This window comes from Cydia strobilella, chromosome 14 (assembly GCF_947568885.1).
Source record: "Cydia strobilella chromosome 14, ilCydStro3.1, whole genome shotgun sequence".
In the NCBI taxonomy this organism is placed as follows: Eukaryota; Metazoa; Arthropoda; class Insecta; order Lepidoptera; family Tortricidae; genus Cydia; species Cydia strobilella.
Window position 1 is genome coordinate 16361469 of NC_086054.1, and position 20421 is coordinate 16381889.

Sequence of the window (20421 nt, forward strand, 5' to 3'; positions counted from 1 at the left end):
CAATACCGTAACCCCGTAAGGGATTTGTATAGTAGGTGAGAGTACATACTGCTCGTACTTAAACGTCACGTAGACAAGTGTGACTTTCATAGTCGTAATCATGGACATTGCCTGATCCCTTAATTTTCACTGAACGCTTAATATATCAAGAAAATAATTTCGCATAGGACATTCGCCCTAGGCTAAGTTGTAATTTGAAATACGAGATTGTCAAGCAGATTTGCGAGGTCATAAACAATAAACTGTTACTGCTGTAATACTCGTAAACATACAGTAGATGAGTAGGCCGTCCCAATCCGAGATATAAATAAGACGAAAAAAAAATTAATAAAAGAAACTTTATGTTGTTAAAGCGTTTGCAAAAAAAAGTCGTATATCAAAATCAAATAGCCGTATAAAACTGAATAATAATACAGAATCAATCACACATAAAGACAACATAACAAGTACTTATACAATAACATAAACATAGTCTCACAACCTTGATATCTCCATCAATGACTCCAGCCATCGATTTATACTTTGTGACTAATTATATTTCTATTCACGTGTGTTTATAAAATTCACATCACGTCACTTCATTGGCATTGTGGTCGTCTGATGTCACCACTTAATAAAAAAACATGTACATAAATAATTGTTACAAAGACCAAATCGTCAAATTAAGGAGTTAATTATAGTTTTTATGACTGCAATATTGTTATCGTAGTCGTATGTTTTGCATAATAATTATATTTCCTTGTTTAAGCCAGTGTGACTTTTAAATGCATTCGTACCTACATTTTTAGACACTACAATTAGTCATGGAAAGGAAAATACTTTGACAATCAGCATTGAAGATTATTTTAATGCGACGTTTGTTACATTATCGTACATGTTTACGACATCCCGAATCGAACACATTGTCAAACACTGTATTTTCATACTGGTAAATGTATCATTAAATTATGAGTTTTATTTACTGTCCCTCCGAAGTAGGACACAATTCCACAAACAATGGTGGTTTCATCAAGGCAGCCCTCGATCTATGTCCGTCTGTTTGTCTAGCTACTCCATTAGCTTATACTCTAGTGTAGGTCCATCCCCCACAGTAAGCCGAGTACATGATTGGCGCGAGATAGACTACCCGTCTTTTACTAACTGTATGAATTAAAGAGGGACGGGTAGTCTATGTCGCGGCGAGATACTCTCGCGCCAATCATGTGCTCGTCCGGCAGATGGCTATAAAACAGGACACTATGAATGATGACCGGACACTATGATGTCAGGACACTATGAATGATGACCGGACACTATGATGTCAGGACACTATGAATGATGACCGGACACTATGATGTCAGGACACTATGAATGATGACCGGACACTATGATGTTTAGTAAGTTGATATTAAGAGGATAGCAGACGCAACTGTCCAACTGCCCATATTTGCATCTTGTCATAAAATAATACCTCGAAAAAGAAGATTAGAAGATTTTCATATGCGACTCTCAATATAATAGATGGTTAATGTTACGCAGACAAGAACCTATGTTATGTTATGCGAGGTTTAGACTAGCAAGAACTTGCATGCAATTTTCATTACATTGCGGTATCTGATAAACATTTTGAATGCAGTTTACCTCAGTAGTCGGCAATGTAACGTACTAAACCTCGCTTTAGTTTATCTCCTCGAACCTCATTTTACTCGTTATTTTCTAGAGAAACAATCTAAAGCCTAGCCTCGGCTGTTGACTTTTACGTCAACATTGTATCTATCCCTAGACACCGTACGCCACCGCAAATAAACTGAGTGAAATTTGTTTTCTATCTTTTTCTCGTCAGTAAAATTTCCTTTGTAGAATATTTTCTAGATATAGAAAGGCTGAGACGGATACGTAATGAGTTTACAGGGTGTCGCGTTTAATACGGATCAAACGAGGGCCAATAGGAGTCATTAAGAGAGTTTCCGATTTGACCCCCATGTATGTTCAGCGAAAACTAATAGTCGCACTGCGCTAAGTTTTCATGTCAAGTATGGAGCTTATAGGGATATGTATGCGTTGTAACTACTGCCAAGTTGTGCAGAGTTAGCGTTAGTTTCATTAAGCAATCTTTTTTTTTGCGAAAGTTGATCCAATACTAGAAATAGTTGAATATTCTAAATGTTTTTGTTTTTGTTATCTTTAAAAAACATCTTCATTTATACCTGTTTTTTTAGAATAATTTTCATAAAATACAAATTTAGCAATAGAACTGTTTTTATAGTACCTATTCAATAAATTGTTTCGATTACTGCATCCGATACTTATAAGGAAAATATGTTAAAATCAAGTTATTCATATGTGTATAAGTATATTGTCTTCGGTTACCGCGATAGTTACTCATGAAATAAAACTATGAAAACGGATTATATCGCGTATATTGAATTTATAATACATCCCGACGTTTCGAACTCTTTACAGCGTTCGTGGTCAACGGGTGACTGAGGAAAAATTACAAAATGCAAAAATACCCACATACTAAAATAATGAACAATCATAGACTACAAACTTTAAGGCTGGTTGTACATGCAAAATCGGTTCATAAGGCTAGTTATACACTATAATTATTTTTCAAGTAAAGATATATATATATACGCGATAAAAATAAACTATGCCGGCTCCAACCCTACACCACGGACCCGAGAAGATTTAATTCCCTCCTAAATTGTAGGAGGGTATCCCAATATGGGACCGGCAACAAACTCGGCGGGACACATCTTTTCAAAACATCAGAATGTCCAGAATGTATTATAAATTCAATATACGCGATATAATCCGTTTTCATAGTTTTATTTCATAAGTAACTATCGCGGTAACCGAAGACAATATTATGTACACCAGTACGGACTGGAAGTTGCAACCAAAATCCGGCGACATGAAGACCTTGGGAATAAGCTCGCGCGCGCTCGTTGCGCTCTGCATTTCTTGAAGAGGTGTCGAGATGAAAATCTTATTCCTACATGCGTGAAGATAGCTCCGAAGAAGGACATTATCGGCAGTGAACGCATACTTCGCCGGGCGAGTGAGAGATTACTGTGCAAAACCATCCATAACAACCGTTACACGGCTTATAGACTTGAGCAACAGATTAAGGTAGGCACCGGTCAATTGCAGGAAGTGTTGACAAGCACCGATTTTAATGATGTTGTTGAACAAGGTAATAAACGTTACGCATTTACATTTGAACAATGCAAGAAACGACAAAGTGCCAAGTTTGACAAGTTAAAATCGAAAACGAGACGCAGCGATAACGGAGGGCTTCAGAATAATAGCGCTAACGGAACGTCGCTGTCAGTGTCAAATCGGTCGGTTGTCAATCTATCCAGTAAACAATTGTCGACGTCTGAGTTTTCAGTATTAGAAAAAGGTCTTAATTATGTTGTGGCTCCGCGAAAGATCCCTTTTGAGGACATTATTGTTAGTGTAGAAGACTGTCTGGTGAAAAATCAGGTAAAGAAGGAAGATTTGGAGGCTATACGGCAGGATGTTTCGTCATTATTACGGAAAGCCAAGCCTCCGAAAAGGAATTTGCCTAGAGATGAATTGGCCGCGTTGAAAACGTTACGCGATGATCCAGACCTTACTATTCTTCGAGCGGATAAGGGAAATGCGACGGTTGTACTTAATACTTCAGATTATAACCAGAAAATTAGGGAATTATTAGCGGATACTACAACCTACAAACATGTAAAGACGGACCCGACTATGAAAGTATTGAAAACCACTAAAGAACTAATTAGTGATTACTCGGAGAGCCTTGATCTGAATGTTGCAAGTTTAGTTCCTGACTGCCCCGTGCCTCCAAAGTTGTATGGGTTGCCAAAAATACACAAACCTAGTGCCCCACTACGTCCCATAGTGAGCCAGATAGATGCTCCCACATATAAATTGGCTCAGTACCTCGCGGGAGCCCTCTCAGCATTACGTGGTAACACTAGCACGCATACAAAGGATTCTTACCATTTCATCGGTGAGATTAAAGACCTAACATTGACTGATGATGAGATCATGGTCAGTTTTGACGTCCAGTCGCTATTTACAAGCCTACCGGTACAAGACTGCATTGAAATTGTCAAGAAGAGGTTATGTGAGCAGAACATGTCAGAGGAATATGCTAAGCTGTTGGAACATTGCCTTACATCTGGCTACTTGCTATGGAATGGTGAATTCTATCTTCAAGTCGACGGCGTGGCCATGGGGTCTCCGGTGTCTCCAGTAGTCGCTGACATCTTTATGGAGGACTTCGAGGAGAGGGCACTCTCATTGGCTCCTGTGCGACCGAAGATATTTAAAAGATACGTAGATGACACTTTTACTATACTTCCAAAAAGTAGTGTTTCAACTTTCTTGGATCACCTAAATTCCATCCATAGCAAAATAAAATTTACTATGGAGTTGGAAAAAGACTGTTCTCTCCCCTTCTTAGATGTATTGGTAAAAAGAAATCCTGATAACACCCTAGGTCGCACTGTGTATAGGAAACCTACTCATACTGATAGGTACTTAAATGGCAAATCGCATCACCATCCCAGTCAACTTGTTACAGTAGGCAAATCTTTGTTTCAGAGAGCCCAGAGGATATGTGATGACCAGCATCTGGCCGCGGAGCTCCAGCATGCCAGGCGCGCGCTCCAGGCAAACGAGCTCAGGATACCGCGGGTCAACCAGAGGTCCCACATTAAGATCCCCACAGTCGAGCGCAGGCCTGCCATTCTGCCTTTTGTCAGGGGGGTCACGGACAGGATCAGCCACATCTTGAAGCGTGCTTCTATAAAAACATATTTCAAGCCAATGAAGAAGATGTCACAATTCCTGAGGCCTGTAAAATCCTATATAAATATAAGCCTATCATATGTCGGGCAGACGAAACGGAGCATTTCCACTCGGGTGAAGGAACACATAGCTGATGTCAAGCACCGTCGACCTAGGTCTGCTGTCTGTGAGCATGTCATGGATAAAGCCAATCACTCAATCAAGTTTGATAAGCCTCTGGTTCTTGCCAAGGAGAAGCGTTACATACCCAGAATGCTGCGCGAGGCCATTGAGATTAAGAAATATCCAAACTTTAATAGGGAAGATGGCTTTTCTCTACCACCAGCTTGGGATCCTGTAGTCCACCTGATAAAGGAGCAAGCGAGACATAGACTGTGAGACCGTAGTGTTGGATGATGCTGGACATTCTGATGTTTTGAAAAGATGTGTCCCGCCGAGTTTGTTGCCGGTCCCATATTGGGATACCCTCCTACAATTTAGGAGGGAATTAAATCTTCTCGGGTCCGTGGTGTAGGGTTGGAGCCGGCATAGTTTATTTTTATCGCGTATATATATATATCTTTACTTGAAAAATAATTATAGTGTATAACTAGCCTTATGAACCGATTTTGCCACGGAGTAGGATGGAGATGGCAAGTGGGCGTTCCCGTCTATCCGACAGTTAGTAGCGACCGACTCACTTTATGCACAGACTATGCTCAGTTGTTGTGTAAACTTCATGCTCGAATGACATTCACGTAGTACGTACGCTCGTCTAACAAAAATTGATAATTAAATTTAAAATGCCGTATTGTGCAGTATTAAGCTGCAGAAATCACAGCGGTTTAAAAAATCTTTCACGTGGAGGTATTTCCTATCACCGGTGGTTATTTATTTAAATATAATCCAATAAATACGAAAAATCTGTTTATTTTGCATTATTTAGGAATGTTCGTTAAGTAAATCTATATTTTATCAGTTAGAACTTAGAGTTCACAATCCTTTGTCACTATTCTTTACGTTTATCTGGAATATTCGCTATCCTAAATGTCAAATAACTTCGCTACTCAGATGCTGCGCAATGTCGATATTTATATCGATAAAGTTAAAGTTACGATATTTCAAGTTTGATGTTTGGTTCTGTGATAAATTATTATTTTAGACACGTTTCTAATTATTATTTGGGATAATCAATGTCTTAGTAAATATGGCAGCTCTGGTCATCAAGCACTAAGTTAAGTCGGGGTCATTTCATGGTAACCTTTCAAACCTTCGTATTCCTTTACATACGTTTTTGTTTTTTACACCCATCATATTTTCATCGTTAATATAATTAGACTAGGTACTTAATGCACTTATGCGTACAATGCATGCAATGTGCCATGAATAAACGTTTTATATTTTCTATTTCTTTATTATTAATTATTGTAGGTTACCACAAGATGCCGATATTAAAAATAAATGGGTCAATGCTACTGGGCAAGAAAATTAGTTTCCGCAAAAATATAGCACCATTTGCTAGGAGCATTTCTTAGAGAAAGATTTCTGGGGATAAAATTGCCATACATCTCATCTAGCGTCCACACGCCTAAAACTTAGTTACTAATTTAGTAATTATTAGTGACATTCGGGCTCACTTAATTAATAAAAAGTGTTCCGTACCACGCAAACTAGCGTGAAATATTGGAATTTTGCCGCCCCCCTTCCTGATTTGATAGGTCACAATCTTACAATCAAATCAAGTGGGATCGATGAGCCAGTTTCATGTATGCTTTCACACCATACAATTAATTTGACAATTTAATCAGGTTGTCCCGTCTAGATTGGCCTTAAATGCTGCTACAAGTAAATATATTGTTAAAGACGAATACTTACCTATGTAAGTAATTGCAGATTTGTTATCACAAAATAACAGCAATACCGAGTTAATAGACCTTTAAAGAACTATGATTTTATCTGTTTGACTTTAAGATATATTTAATGTTCACATTAACAACCTAGTTGGTCAATTAATAAGAAACAAATTTCTAGTTAGATATTTGTTGTACTGTACTACATATTATTTTTCATACAATCACGATTATCACTACCTATATTATAATCATAAATAAAGTATCATCTAAATGTGTTAAAACATACGGTAATGAAATATCAATACCTAACTGAACACACAAATATCGATAAAACACTCCGATTACACTGTCCCCTCCCTATATCGTCGAATGGAAAGAAGTTCCAACGGTTAGCTACTCGCAGGCGTGTAGAGGTCTCGAAAACACCAGTGTAACGTGACCGTGAGATCCGTAACAAACCATGCGTAATTAGACCTTACTTATACTGGTTTTTTAGCCCTTTTCGCCTGTAATAAGTAAGTGATTTTAAAATTATATAAAATAACGCCATCTGGTGTTGAGTAGTTGTATTAGGTGAACGTTGAGCGAGCTTTTGTGAGATGAATGAGATAATGAAAGAGTCGTATGTCATATAGCTTTGACATTATAATTTAAACCGTCACTCATGTAGCCTACAGTTGATATTCGTTCGAAAAATGTCCACCGGTAATAACTTTTTGGTATGGAAAGTTGCTACGAATCAGAGCAATTTTGTAAGTGTGTGACGTATTTTAACGTGGCTATGAATGTGTGAGTTTAGCGACACTGGTTTTCATACTAAATAGGAGTCATTTCACATCCACTAGTTTATTAATTCGTGGATTTTGCATGTACAACCAGCCTTAAAGTTTGTAGTCTATGATTGTTCATTATTTTAGTATGTGGGTATTTTTGCATTTTGTAATTTTTCCTCAGTCACCCGTTGACCACGAACGCTGTAAAGAGTTCGAAACGTCGGGATGTATTATAAATTCAATATACGCGATATAATCCGTTTTCATAGTTTTATTTCATGTGTATAAGTATATTAGTAATTTTAGTATCAAATTTAATATGAATTTCATTCAAGAATGTCTAGCTCAGAGCAACCTCACTTAAAAGGCAATCATTAGATCATTGCCGACGCAGTGTGTTACGGTGAAGTTCAAGGGTACACATTACGACATCAAGGTCATGGAAAAACACAAACATGGTAATGTAAACAAGATATTATATCACTGTATCGAGATTCATTCACATCACATTTATTGTTTTAAAGTTCATAGCTAATCCAAGAAAAACTGCTACTGATTTGAGAAAGAATGTCAGCCAACTTATTTAACGTTCGTGTTTTCTCAGATAGGTTATTAAGGAAAATTAGTAATAGGAAGCAGTAATTTATAATACCTATGTATGTTTAGAAAGTATATGACAAGGGTTGCCATAATAGTTCACAGACAAATTTCAACTTTGAAAACTTGGATAATAACAAACACGCCAGTTCAGGCTTATTTATTTATTTTTATTTCCTTTATTTAGGATTACCAACAGATAATACCTATACATCGTACATGCTCTTAAATCTACTTATGACTGATGCTTATCTAATTATAGGTAACCACTTATATAAGTTTCTTGTACAAGACACCTATAAGTTAGGGGGCGTTCAAATATTACGTAACGCAATTTTCGAAGATTTTTGACCCCCCCTCCCCCCGTGTAACGCGCCGTAACGTTTACCCAAAAGCTACGTGACACCTAAGTGACCATTTTTACCTAAAAGTCACAATTATGTTTAGGAAAGCATAATCATACAATTTAAGGAATGAGCGACCGTGTATTAGGAATGTTATAGCATGAAAGTAAAGGAAGCGAAAGAGGATGTCAGGATCGTAGCAAGTTGAAATCCGTGGTCTCAGCCTACCCCTCCGGGAAATAGGCGTGATTATAATGATATTTATTTAAAAAAACATGTTACGTAACGCTTTGTTCCAACTCCCCTCCCGCCCCTGTAACACATCGTAACGTTTTACAAGACCCCCCCTCCCACCCCAATTGCGTTACGTAATATTTGAACGCCCCCTTAGTGAACATGCAGTAAACTTATGGTTATATGAATTAGTGCTACATTACATTAATTAATGCTAGTACTTGACAACTAGAATCATGTTAAATAGTCGATAACAATTATTAGCTAATTATATACAAATATTTTTTAGAAATATTTTATCAATTGATAAGGGATAGAAATTAGTCTATCTGGAGCTAAATGAATGAACTCTTCAAAGTGTGTGTATTTCAAAATACAAATAGTCAAATAGTGACGCGAGATGCCGATGAATGACCCAGTACGTTTGACATTAAATTTCAATTTCAAGATTAGTATTAAATTAGCAATTTGATAGGGGAATTAGAAAAGTAGAGATATAAATATAAGTTTATGGTCTCGATAAAGATAGTATGTGCATTAGTTCCATACATGAAGCGGTTGTATATAGTAGCCAGGGGCGCCAAGAAACCTGTTCCGGAGAAGTTCCACGGTCGTTCCGTTTGGAATCCCGTCAAGGACTGTATAGGCGGTGTTCCAAAACATATCAAAACTTAAGACTTAAATATTATGGGAGAATCATTCACAAATCAACCTAGTCCCACTGTTGAATTAAAGGCTTGTGACATGGGTACTATACAACAATATACAGATAGATATAGATTATAGATAATACATGTAAAACTTATTACTTAGATTACACCTCAGTTGTATTTTTAGGGTCCGTACCCAAAGGGTAAAAACGGGACCCTATTACTAAGACTCCGCTGTCTGTCTGTCCGTCCGTCTGTCACCAGGCTGTACCTCATGAACCGTGATAGCTAGACAGTTAAAATTTTCACAGATGATGTATTTCTTTTGCCGCTATAACAACAAATACTAAAAACAAAATAAAATAACTATGTAAGTGGGGTGGGGGTGGGCTCCCATACAACAAACTGATTGTATGTTGGTGTCCCATACAACAAACTGGTGAATTTTTTGCCGTTTTTTTGCGTAATGGTACGGAACCCTTCGTGCGCGAGTCCGACTCGCACTTGTTATACACTTATAAGAAGCCAATTAAAACTATTAAAATACGTTTGTTTACAGAAAATTACAGATTTATTTCAGTTAAATACAAATTGGATTTGACCACTTTTCAACATACTTTACTGTTAGTTGTATTTAGTAGTATACCTAGTCAAAGCTCAAGTCAGATCAAAAGCAAATCACCCTGTAGTGTCCTTGTGTAAATGGCAGGATGTGTAGCTAGGCAGCAGTGCGGTTTACGACGAGATAGCTGAATACATTTACAGGTTATCCCTATTCTGATATCAATATCTATTATTGGCGGGAGTTACAGGCGGAGTTCCAAGCATACTTATCAGATACCTCGTAGAGTATACGGACTAGCCAGAGCACACCGGCTGCGTGTGCGTGTGCGCGTATGTAAAAATATTGGAGCCGAAAACGCACACGTGACGCGAGCGGTGTGCCGTCTCTCATACGGATCTGTATATTACAACGCGCACGTGCACGTTTACGCACACGTCTCCGGTGTGCACAGGCCTTATAAGGATCAACACCATAAATACTTACTTTCACAAACGATTGATCTGTGTTTTGTAAAATAAAATATAAATTAAGATTAAAGGATTTGGACTTCATAAATACGTCACCTAAGATACTGCAACATATGATGCAATTTCCCGTTGCACTTTTGTCTTCGTCCGTAGCTCACTTGTAAAGCCATCACTTTGAGTTCACATTATTTTGACGTTCACACACACCGAGTCAAAGTTCACTTTCATTTGAGTAGCTATATGTGTTAATTGACAAAACTAATATGTCCAAATTAATAAACTTTAAACTAAATTAACAGTAAAAATGTCTTAACATTTACCATGCGATATTATGTTTTAAACAAAATAAAAATGGGGAGAGTTCAAGTTTGCCTACTTCCTGATTAGCCGGAAAAAAAAAATCCGCTAGCTCGGATAATGAAAGCCTGTTAATGTTTTATTATTATCAATCTAGGGTAAAATTAATATTGTCTTCGGTTACCGCGATAATAGTTATTCATGAAATAAAACTATGAAAACGGATTATATTTGCTTTGCTTAGTTTGGGGCCAGGTCGATCTGTGGAAGATTGTCCGGACAAAGTTCAAATTCTGTGTGTGTCTCTGTGTGCAAGTCTTTCGAACAAACAAGAAACACGAAGGGCAAATTGAAAAACCACTACAACACCATCGCAATGCAGAAATCGCAACTAAGATCACAATTACCATTGGTACCGTACCAAAACGAGTTCCTTGGTTCCTTCTCAAATCAAAACATCAACACTTCAATTGAACCAATTATAAGTTCTTTCTGTGCAGCTTTTTCAAGCAGACACTAAAAACATCACTTAACTAAACTCACAAACGTCAAACCCAAATCGTCAACAAAGCTACCGAACGCCATTAAATCGACATAAAACTCCAGAGTTTACGTCCGAGTAGGACGAGATTGCGGAGATACTAAGTACTGAGTCGACGAGAACCAGTTCGGTTATCCCTGTCTGATAGGCAGGGTAGGAAAGTGATGGATGCCGCTACGCACGGATGGCGTCTGCGCAGGTGATATTCTAATCGCTTAATAAGTTGAAGGGGAACCAGTATTAATGCCCTCTTTGATTGCACAGGGTCCCAAATTCCCGTACGGTGGCAATATTATTAGTCCACAAACTGTCAAATCACTTGTTTTTAATAGAAATAATAGTATTCTAAATAAATGGCTGGATATTTGCCTATTCAAACTGCGACCGAAATACGACCACAAAATTTGTTTGGTAATTAAATGAGGACTTACTTTAGTTGTTTATTTAATAATCAGAAAGTTTTTTTAGCTAGGAATATGAATGAATACTGTTCATAAACAGTTTAGAGTTCAGACACTATCTATCTGTATGAAGCTTGGAAAAGTAAGGTGTTAGTTTCTATTTTCGCAGTAGGTCTTCTGTTATCAGGAATTAATTTAGAATTTTACTAAATAATGCATGAAGATCTTAGCCAAGGTCGAGTACACAGTAACATTGGTTGAACTGAGCGCACGACTCTTTAAGCAATAGAAGCGCGGCGAGTGTTTTAAGTCTCCCACGGTTACAGAGTGATAACGAGTGTAAACAAACGCGGATCTATTCGCGGACGACTCATGCGATGCTGCGGTCACGAGCTACGTCATTTTGTATTCGTCACAGTGACAATAGTATGAGGTCTCTAGCGACTATCATATTCATTGTCACTGTGACAAGGTACGAAATGGGCCAGAAATTAAATTGTTTGACTGTATATGCCTTCAGTCAGAACAAGCTAACTCTGCACAGACTTGGTAAACGATAGTGTAGGTGTGCCACCATAAACGTCCAATTTCTAAGAAACTTTTAGTGGCACACGCACATTTTGTCACTACTGTGTATGCAGATTTAGCTTAGTAGCAACGTTACGTCAACACCTAAAGTGGTAAATGGATCCAAGTTGCACGTCCATTTGGAAAACTTAACGCTTAATGTTGCTATAAAGCGTTTGAAGCCCTAAGCCGGATCAGCTCCGGAAACTTGTATCCCTCCAAGCGTTAAAGTTACTTCGCCAAACTAGTGCCTCATTGAAACTTACGTCTTGGCCACGACATTACGCAACTGGCTTCGGCTAAGGCGACAACCATAGCACAGGGCGGACACGCTATACATCAAAAATCACTTGCGTTTCTATGTGTGACCGGCACCGTACACGCGTCATGCGTCATAGTGTAAGTTGCTTAAAAATAGTAGGTACTGAGCGGCCGGCAAACGGTCGTCAATCTGCTGTCGCGGGGCGAGGTAATTCGAGTCGGGGCGGAGCGGTGCGTGGCCGTTCTGTATGATAATATACTATTACTTATTCTGTGACCATAGGTTGGAGCGAGACACAGCGATCGGAGCTTTAGTTCCCACCTATGGTTATCGCCTTAGCCGAGGCCGGTCACGCAATGTCGTGGCCAGCCCGCGCAGCATGGTTTCCCCTATCACTAAGTCCGTCACTTTCGCACTCACATACTTGTTAGAACGTGACAGGCATGGTGATAAGCGTACCGTGCTACGACTCCAGGACGTGAGAGAGTATAAGGCGGCCTTTCGACTGAGGCGGAGATGAGAGACGTGCGGGAATTAACTAATAGCATTGGTTTTCTTTACCGTTCCGCTGGATTACAAAACCACGTCTCTCTTCTCCGGTCATCTCGGCCTTGGTGGAAAGACATCCTTAAACTCGTGGCTGGATTCGAACACAAAAACACTATTCGGATTTTGGGTAGTTTTATGCGATTATTCAGTCGCACCAATCGCTTCATTACCATTCCCACATTATTGACGAACTGTGAAGAATGAACGAATGAATGAATGAATGTGTGAAAGAACTGTGTGTGTGAATGGTGAAGTCATTTTCGGTTATCTTGTAGCACTCCCGTGCTTTTGCTATCTTGTCACAATGATCCTGTTTGCTTTTATAAAACGGCCAATAATGTGGTTATGGTAATGAAGAATCAAAACGCAGTACAAAATCGCATAGAGGCACCATTTTACAGAATGATTCACGGTGATGTCACTGAAGGCTTATCAAACTGAGAGTCGGTTACATCATCGATAAACCATTGTTATCAGCAAAATAATCCGATTAAAAACTCGGCGGCGGTTTAGAATTCACAAGAAATCACTTAAACACGAATGTCGGCCTGTAGATTGACCTCTAGCGCAGAAAGTTCTAGATAAAAACAAAACACTGTCACGTTTTAGAATTCTCAGTTTTAAGTTTCACAAAAAAAAAACCGCTACGACCGCTCGCAAACGCCGAGCGATAACACTGACTAGACTGGTAAGGATAAGTCTAGCAAAAATTCTCGACTATGTCATTGTATATTCGAAGGAATTTATAGTTTTTTTTTAGAGAATAGCGGCGTGGAAACCGGTCGGCCTTGTAATGAATAATAGATTCATAGTCCTCATACTTATGTTCTTAGTTCGCACGGAGAGTATTGTGTTGTTTGAATTCTGTATGTGAATGAGTGAACTGTGATGTAGACTTGGAAATGATCTTAGATTTATTGGCACAAACTCAACTTGTTTGTAGATATGTAGGGACTAGTAGCTGGGACTATTACCTACGAAAGAATTTGTTCTACATAAATGTTTGTTTTGCACCGCAACTTCAGGTAAAGCTAAGATTAAACTTAATTGCTTGCTTAACCCCTCGAACGCCCGTGTCACAAATTTGCTACCTAATTAATAACCTTAAAATTGTAAATTAAAGTTCAAATTGTCTGTGACGTATACGGGACAAGGCATTAGAAGGGTTTAATTAGTAATAGAGTCCCATTTTGAATCCTCTGACCACGGGAAGCCTATTATCTATATTAAATTCGACAAGTCAAGTTTAAAAAAATATTACGAATAAATTACTTCTATCAGAATAGGGACAGCCTTTGTAATTTTTTCATAAATATTAGAAATAATTATGAAAAATATAAAGTACTAAAGTACTAATACCAAGTTTCTTGCGACTGTATTTTCTCAGGCCTGGTAGTTTTTCACATTCATAACACTCATAAGTGCATTCACTGCATTGCCATAATATGTCAAATTGAACGTTAAATATTTAGATTTTCAATAAATAGTCTGTAAGTCATATCCGTAGTTCATGTTCACGCATATAGGTAGACAGAATAAGACGGAATCCAACTTAATTATTAATAAGAACTATAATATTAATAGAATTTGACGACCGGTCTGGCCTAGTGGGTAGTGACCCTGCCTGTGAAGCCGATGGTCCTGGGTTCGAATCCCGGTAAGGACATTTATTTGTGTGATGAGCACAGATATTTGTTCCTGAGTCTTGGGTGTTTTCTATGTATTTATGTATTTGTATATTATATATATCGTTGTCTAAGTACCCACAACACAAGCCTTCTTGAGCTTACTGTGGGACTTAATCAATCTGTGTAAGAATGTCCTATATTTATTTATTTATAAAAAAAAAAAAAAAAAGAATAGCTCAAATAATATGTAATTCAATGTAAGTTGCAAGTGTAATTCAAGTGAAATAGATGTTCTAATCAAGATTTTTTTTAAGTTAGTTTTAGTGTCTTTTTACGTTTTTTTTATGTGCATACGTTTGTGTTTTAGATTTTAAGGTTTGAGTTTACCTTCGTAGGCAGCAATGTAACGTAAATTGCATGCAAGTTCTTGCTAGTCTAAACCTCGCTTAATAATGTCCTATATTATTTATTTATTATTATTAGATTTATTAAATTTAACTGCAATTTTTTTATTGATTTACTAAGATAAATACAGTTTACATGGGAAAAAGTATACATTTCGTAGTATCAAGACGTACATAATTTAATATGGTTGGGAGTTTACACAGCTGGCATATGAAACTTATATTAAATGTGTACCGTAAACCAAAGGGAAATAGTCTATATTATATAGCAAACCTTCTCAGTAGAAAAAGGCGCGAAATTCAAATTTTCTATGGGACGATATCCTTTCGCGCCTACATTTTTTAAATTTGCCGCCTTTTTCTACTGACAAGATTTGCTTGACCAACTATATATTACAAGGCAAAAGGAAAAGAAAATGGGTTATACAATGGGATCGCGATAGACGAATCTCGAGGGAAAAGCAAAAAAGTTCGTCTTAATGAAGTTTCGTCTTATGGAGGGTAGAGCTTAGGGTCATGTGCGTTTACAAATGCTTCAATTCAAGTTGTAGAGGTACCTATACCTTTACCGATAGGCTTTGAAGGGAAAAGAATAGCGTTTTATTTAATGTTAACGAAGGTTTCGCATCATCGAGGTTCGAGTTATCGAGGTTCCACTGTAGTAAACATGTGTTATAAGCTGCAACTCTTCCCATGAGAAGATGAGAGCTATTCGTAAATATACGAAGTTTAACATAAATGTGAGATTTTTAAAACATCGTAAATGTGTTTACGATATGTTAAAAATTTATATGCTATCGGTAAAAAGTTAAATAAGTAATATAATTAGTAATGTGGTGTTTTTATAGTCATAATTCTGCCCTCCTAAGCCAAATTGCGCTAGATCAATAACAAATGATTTTGAAAATGGAATACTCAGCTATAGAAACTAAAGTATAAGTTAGCAATGAATTTTCTTTTGAGATAGCGCTATTTGGCTTAGTAAGGGCGGAATTACCATTTTGTTTTTTCCTATTACATTACAAAAAATAGATCTATAGGTAAAATTGCCTTTGGAAAAAAAATGCCTAAAGCTCTGAACCCCTTGCTTGAGGTTACAGGCTCATTGTCCTACTAATTTTAATGAGTAGGAGCGAATTTCATTCAGTGGGTCGAAAATGACCCAATGGGCATATATGGGTTCAGAATTTAAAATATGGAGTAGGTAAGTTCAATCAAGTATAATCAGTAATAATCAGTTCAATCTTTTAGTGAAAGCCTTTGTTTTATCCCTTTTTGTAAAATACTATGCCTTTTTTTTAAGAAAAAAAAGAAAAAAAATATATCGATAGAAAATCTAGTCGAAAATATCAAAAATAGTCTAGGCATGACTCTCCTAAACGTAAACACTATTTCACACACAGTTATGTCAAATTGTCCATTTAAAACAAATCAGCCACAGCAGCACAAACAAGGCTCCCCCATTTAAGAGGGGAAGTGATTAATCACAACGGGGGGCCAATAAACCAATGTCAAGTGCAACGAATATACATACGTATCGAAATTTGCTACGTAGGCACTGTATAAAAGCCGGTAGGCCGAGACGCAGGAGCCCAATGCGGTGAACAGACCAAATCCGCTCAGCCCTTGATGTAACGCTCCACGGTGCCCTACACTCGGCGACAGACAGAAAGAGGTAGCGGCAAATTGTCCAAGAGAAGCTGCTCCCTAGAAGTGACCACGACCCTTACTGATGAGGAAACCGATGCAAGGAGGAGGAGGAGGAGGAGGTATTAAAGCCGACCGACACTATGTCCAGTTTGATCGTCTATAGAGTGATGCGTCATTCTGGCGCATATTTATTGAAAAATTACCGCCATGATAACTGACGATATTAATTTATACATATAGGTGGCATTCAGTAAAAAATCATTGTCGTGTATTCAATAATTTCAATCACAACTTTATAATCAGTCAGCCAGATCGCTCGGCAATATCACTAGCGATTTTTTACTAAAATTATACTGCTATATCTGCATATAAATAGCAGTATTCGTTACTCAGCAGTAACGATTACAACTGAAAATTAGACGTTTTCATTTTGTTCCTTAATAGAACCTTAAAGGCTCGGCCAAACACAAGGCGCGACGCAACGCCGCGTCCGCGCCGCGTTCGCGCCGCGTGATGCCTGTTCAAACAGGTCGCGCGCGGATCGCGCCGGCCTCGCGCTCTCAACACGCCCTCATCGCGCGCGCGAACGCGACGGGGCGCGATGCCGACGGGACGTAGTCTGTTTGACGTCGCTAACCTGTTTAGCACGGGCGGCGGTCGCGCGTCGCGCCTTGTGTTTGGTCGAGCCTTTATCGTATTGCCTCTACGAAGCATTTTCGCTACATAACGGTCAATCCATGTTATCGGCTACGACGTAGCACTACGACTGTAGCTCAGCGGTGTGAACTACAATTTGGTATTTACGAGTATTTTTAAAATCATATCTAGTATACAGTACCCTATTCCTTCATTCCAATTGGAGTATGTATGGCTTTATCATAGGAAACATAGGATCAGGGACCGGACAACCCTTTCCGCGATAAAACCCTTTCAATGGGCGACACTTAAACACGGCTAACACATTGAAAGACTTTCCCTTTTGAACTGCAAGCCCATTCATACCCCTACCTTTGACTAACCCTTACCGAAAAGCTAACCAAAAATAAGGCTAGCCCTTAATAAGGGTTACCCTTATCTTTAAGCGCTTTTTATAAAGGTTTCCCTTTGCGTGAAAGAGACAGGATTAGTATATATCTACGGTAGTGTATGAAAAGGAAAGAAAATACGTGCCTAGTCAAAGAACGCCGCCGTCGCCGCCGACGATCGCTCGGATTCGAAGTAATGTGTGCTTTATGAACAAGGTAGACGACTTAAATTAGCACGCTTATATGCTAAAAGTGAAGCCCTATATAAGGCTAACCCTTATAAGCAATATGCAAGGTGTTGGTGAGCGGATGATAAGGGTTTTCTAAGGGTAATTGGGCTACCGATTACTCAAATGTGTTAGCTTTATATAAGGGTTTTTAAAAGCAAAACAAAGGGTTTCGTCTGGCAAAGGGTATGGTGAGTTAAGCCTTATGCAATACCCTTATAAAACCCCGATAAGGGATAGCGGGCCGGTCCCTGCATAGGATACGGTCTCAAATCTCAATGGATAATTTGTGTAACTACAATATACTCGTAATAGGTACTTAGGTACTTTAGATAATAGTGTATCTGCGTTACAATTACCATTTTCGTGATAGTAAAACAGTTTCTCGAGGGAGCAATTAACTAAACTACTAAGGGCAGGGGCGAAGCGTAAAACATCGTCAGACAAGTTAAAATATAAATGTGTCGTTCTCAAGTAAAAGGTATCACATGGTCGCTTACCACAAGGACGCTCTGACAGGTTATTCGTATAAAGATGCAAGCAAATTTCACCCTTATGGTAAGTGACAATGTGGTACCTTTTATTTGAGAACGACAAATACTTATACAAATATAAAGAAAATGAAAAAAGGAAACGCGGTAAACGCTACACAAAAAAACCGGCCAATTGCGAGTCGGACTCGCGCACGAAGGGTTCCGTACCATTACGGAAAAAAACAGCAAAAAAAAATCAAGTTTGTTGTATGGGAGCCCCATTTAAATATTTATTTTATTCTGTTTTTAGTATTTGTTGTTATAGCGGCAACAGAAATACACCATCTGTGAAAATTTCAACTGTCTAGCTATCACGGTTCATGAGATACAACCTGGTGACAGACAGACAGACGGACAGCGGAGTATTAGTAATAGGGTCCCGTTTTTACCCTTTGGGTACGGAACCCTAAAAAGCAGCTTGACAAAACATTGTAACATGCCATCATTTTATTGTTTTCAACAGCAGTTCCGCGAGAGAAAATACACGATTTCCTATACAAAGAAAAACAAACTAAACAATTGTGCCTAAGATATTTAAAAAGTTCCCTCGATCAGATTCTGACTTGATGATGTAACCTAATGTAAACATTAACAAAAAAATAAGACCCCGACCAATTCAGAATCTTTTGAAGTGGAATGGAATGTGGAAAACGCAGTCAAAGCTATAGTTTATTTGCTGTATCGTTATTAATGAGTGTCATTAAACTAATGATTTTGGGATACATTTTGCCTACTGATAGTGTTATCGTTATCTATGCATCCAGTTCGTGGAAAGCGATATCAACAGCACTGATTATCTATCTATTATACTTAATTAAACAAGAGATAATGTAAATGTATACAATAGTACTTAAGTAAGTAAGTAAATATTCTTTTTTTTTATAGTTTGTAATGGAAGCGAATCTTTTATTTAAATGACACTAACTGATATTTAGCAGTTCCTGTGTAGATTCATAGAGTAACTTATACTAGAGCGGTACTGTCATAGTAAATTTTGTAACCCCAGTAAATTCACTGCCATCTGTCGACACACTTTAAAACTAAAAATGAAGATTTATAAAAATACGATAAAATGTATTTAAATAAGGATAAATGATCTTTTTTATTTGCAATAATTATTTTTATGATTTTGACCCATGTTCTTTCACTGATGTGCGTTAAAATTGTTAAATAACAAACGAAACCGTCAACGCCACCTATACGACAGTAGGCCAAAGCTAGTAGCGCCCTCTGAACGAGAATCAAATTTTCTTGATTTTCGAGGCACGTTTTTTCCTTAGACTATACCCATCTATTACGGAGTTATATCTATCTTTGGTAGATTGAAATGTTCGCACTTAGAGCGATGGCGGAAAGAATAGGCAGGGATTACTCCGCACAATTTCTCGGAGCACAGACGATTACAATATAATGGCACTTTGTCACGTCTAAGTTGGTGCAGAGTTTGCACAGACGGACTCTAAAGGGGCCCACTGACTATCCGTCCACCGGACGATATCGGCCTGTCAGTTGTTCGGAACTGTCAAATTGTTGTTCTAAAGGGGCCCACTGACTATCAGTCCGCCGGACGAAATCGGCCTGTCAGAACAAAAAATTTGACAGTTCCGAACAACTGACAGGCCGATATCTTCTGGCGGACTGATAGTCCTGTAACTGATTAAACCGCTCAGTTCAGTACTGTTTTTAAGCAACTTACTCACACAATGAAGCATGCCGCGTGTACAGACGTGCCGCTCACACATAGAAACGCGGTGTGACGTTGCGGGCGCCCTAAATTGTCCCTAACTTTAGTTTTATCAAAGATAGATATAACTCCGTAATAGATGGATACAGTCTAAGGAAAAAACGTGCCTCGAAAATCAAGAAAATTTGATTCTCGTTCAGAGGGCGCTACTAGTTTTGGCCTACAGTCGTATAGATGGCGTTGACGGTTTCGTTTGTTATTTAACAATTTTAAGGCATATCAGTGAAAGAACATGGGTCAAAATCATAAAAATAATTAATGCAAATAAAAAAAATCATTTATCTATATTTAAATACATTCTATCGTATTTTTATAAATCTTCATTTTTAGTTTTAAA

The 20421-nt window shown here is 38.1% G+C and overlaps 2 protein-coding genes across 5 annotated transcripts in view; one reads left to right on the plus strand and one right to left on the minus strand.

Moving 5' to 3' along the window:
* The window catches only part of LOC134747305 (protein kinase C and casein kinase substrate in neurons protein 1), a 196610-nt gene that overhangs the window by 108276 nt on the left and 67913 nt on the right, over positions 1-20421 (minus strand). For 2 of the 4 annotated variants that reach the window (XM_063681930.1, XM_063681929.1), the window contains exon 1: positions 10353-10371. The exons of 1 other annotated variant lie outside the window; for it this stretch is intronic. In XM_063681930.1, the coding sequence (XP_063538000.1) occupies positions 10353-10369 (17 nt within the window). In that variant the 5' untranslated portion in view covers positions 10370-10371. Of the gene's footprint in view, positions 1-10352; positions 10440-20421 lie in introns of those variants that run through there. One more of the 4 variants, XM_063681932.1, reaches the window with a different exon arrangement.
* The window catches only part of LOC134747307 (uncharacterized), a 136917-nt gene continuing 132239 nt past the window's right edge, over positions 15744-20421 (plus strand). The window contains exon 1 of the mRNA XM_063681935.1: positions 15744-15754. The gene's annotated coding sequence lies outside the window, so the exon portion shown is untranslated. The remainder of the gene's footprint in view (positions 15755-20421) is intronic.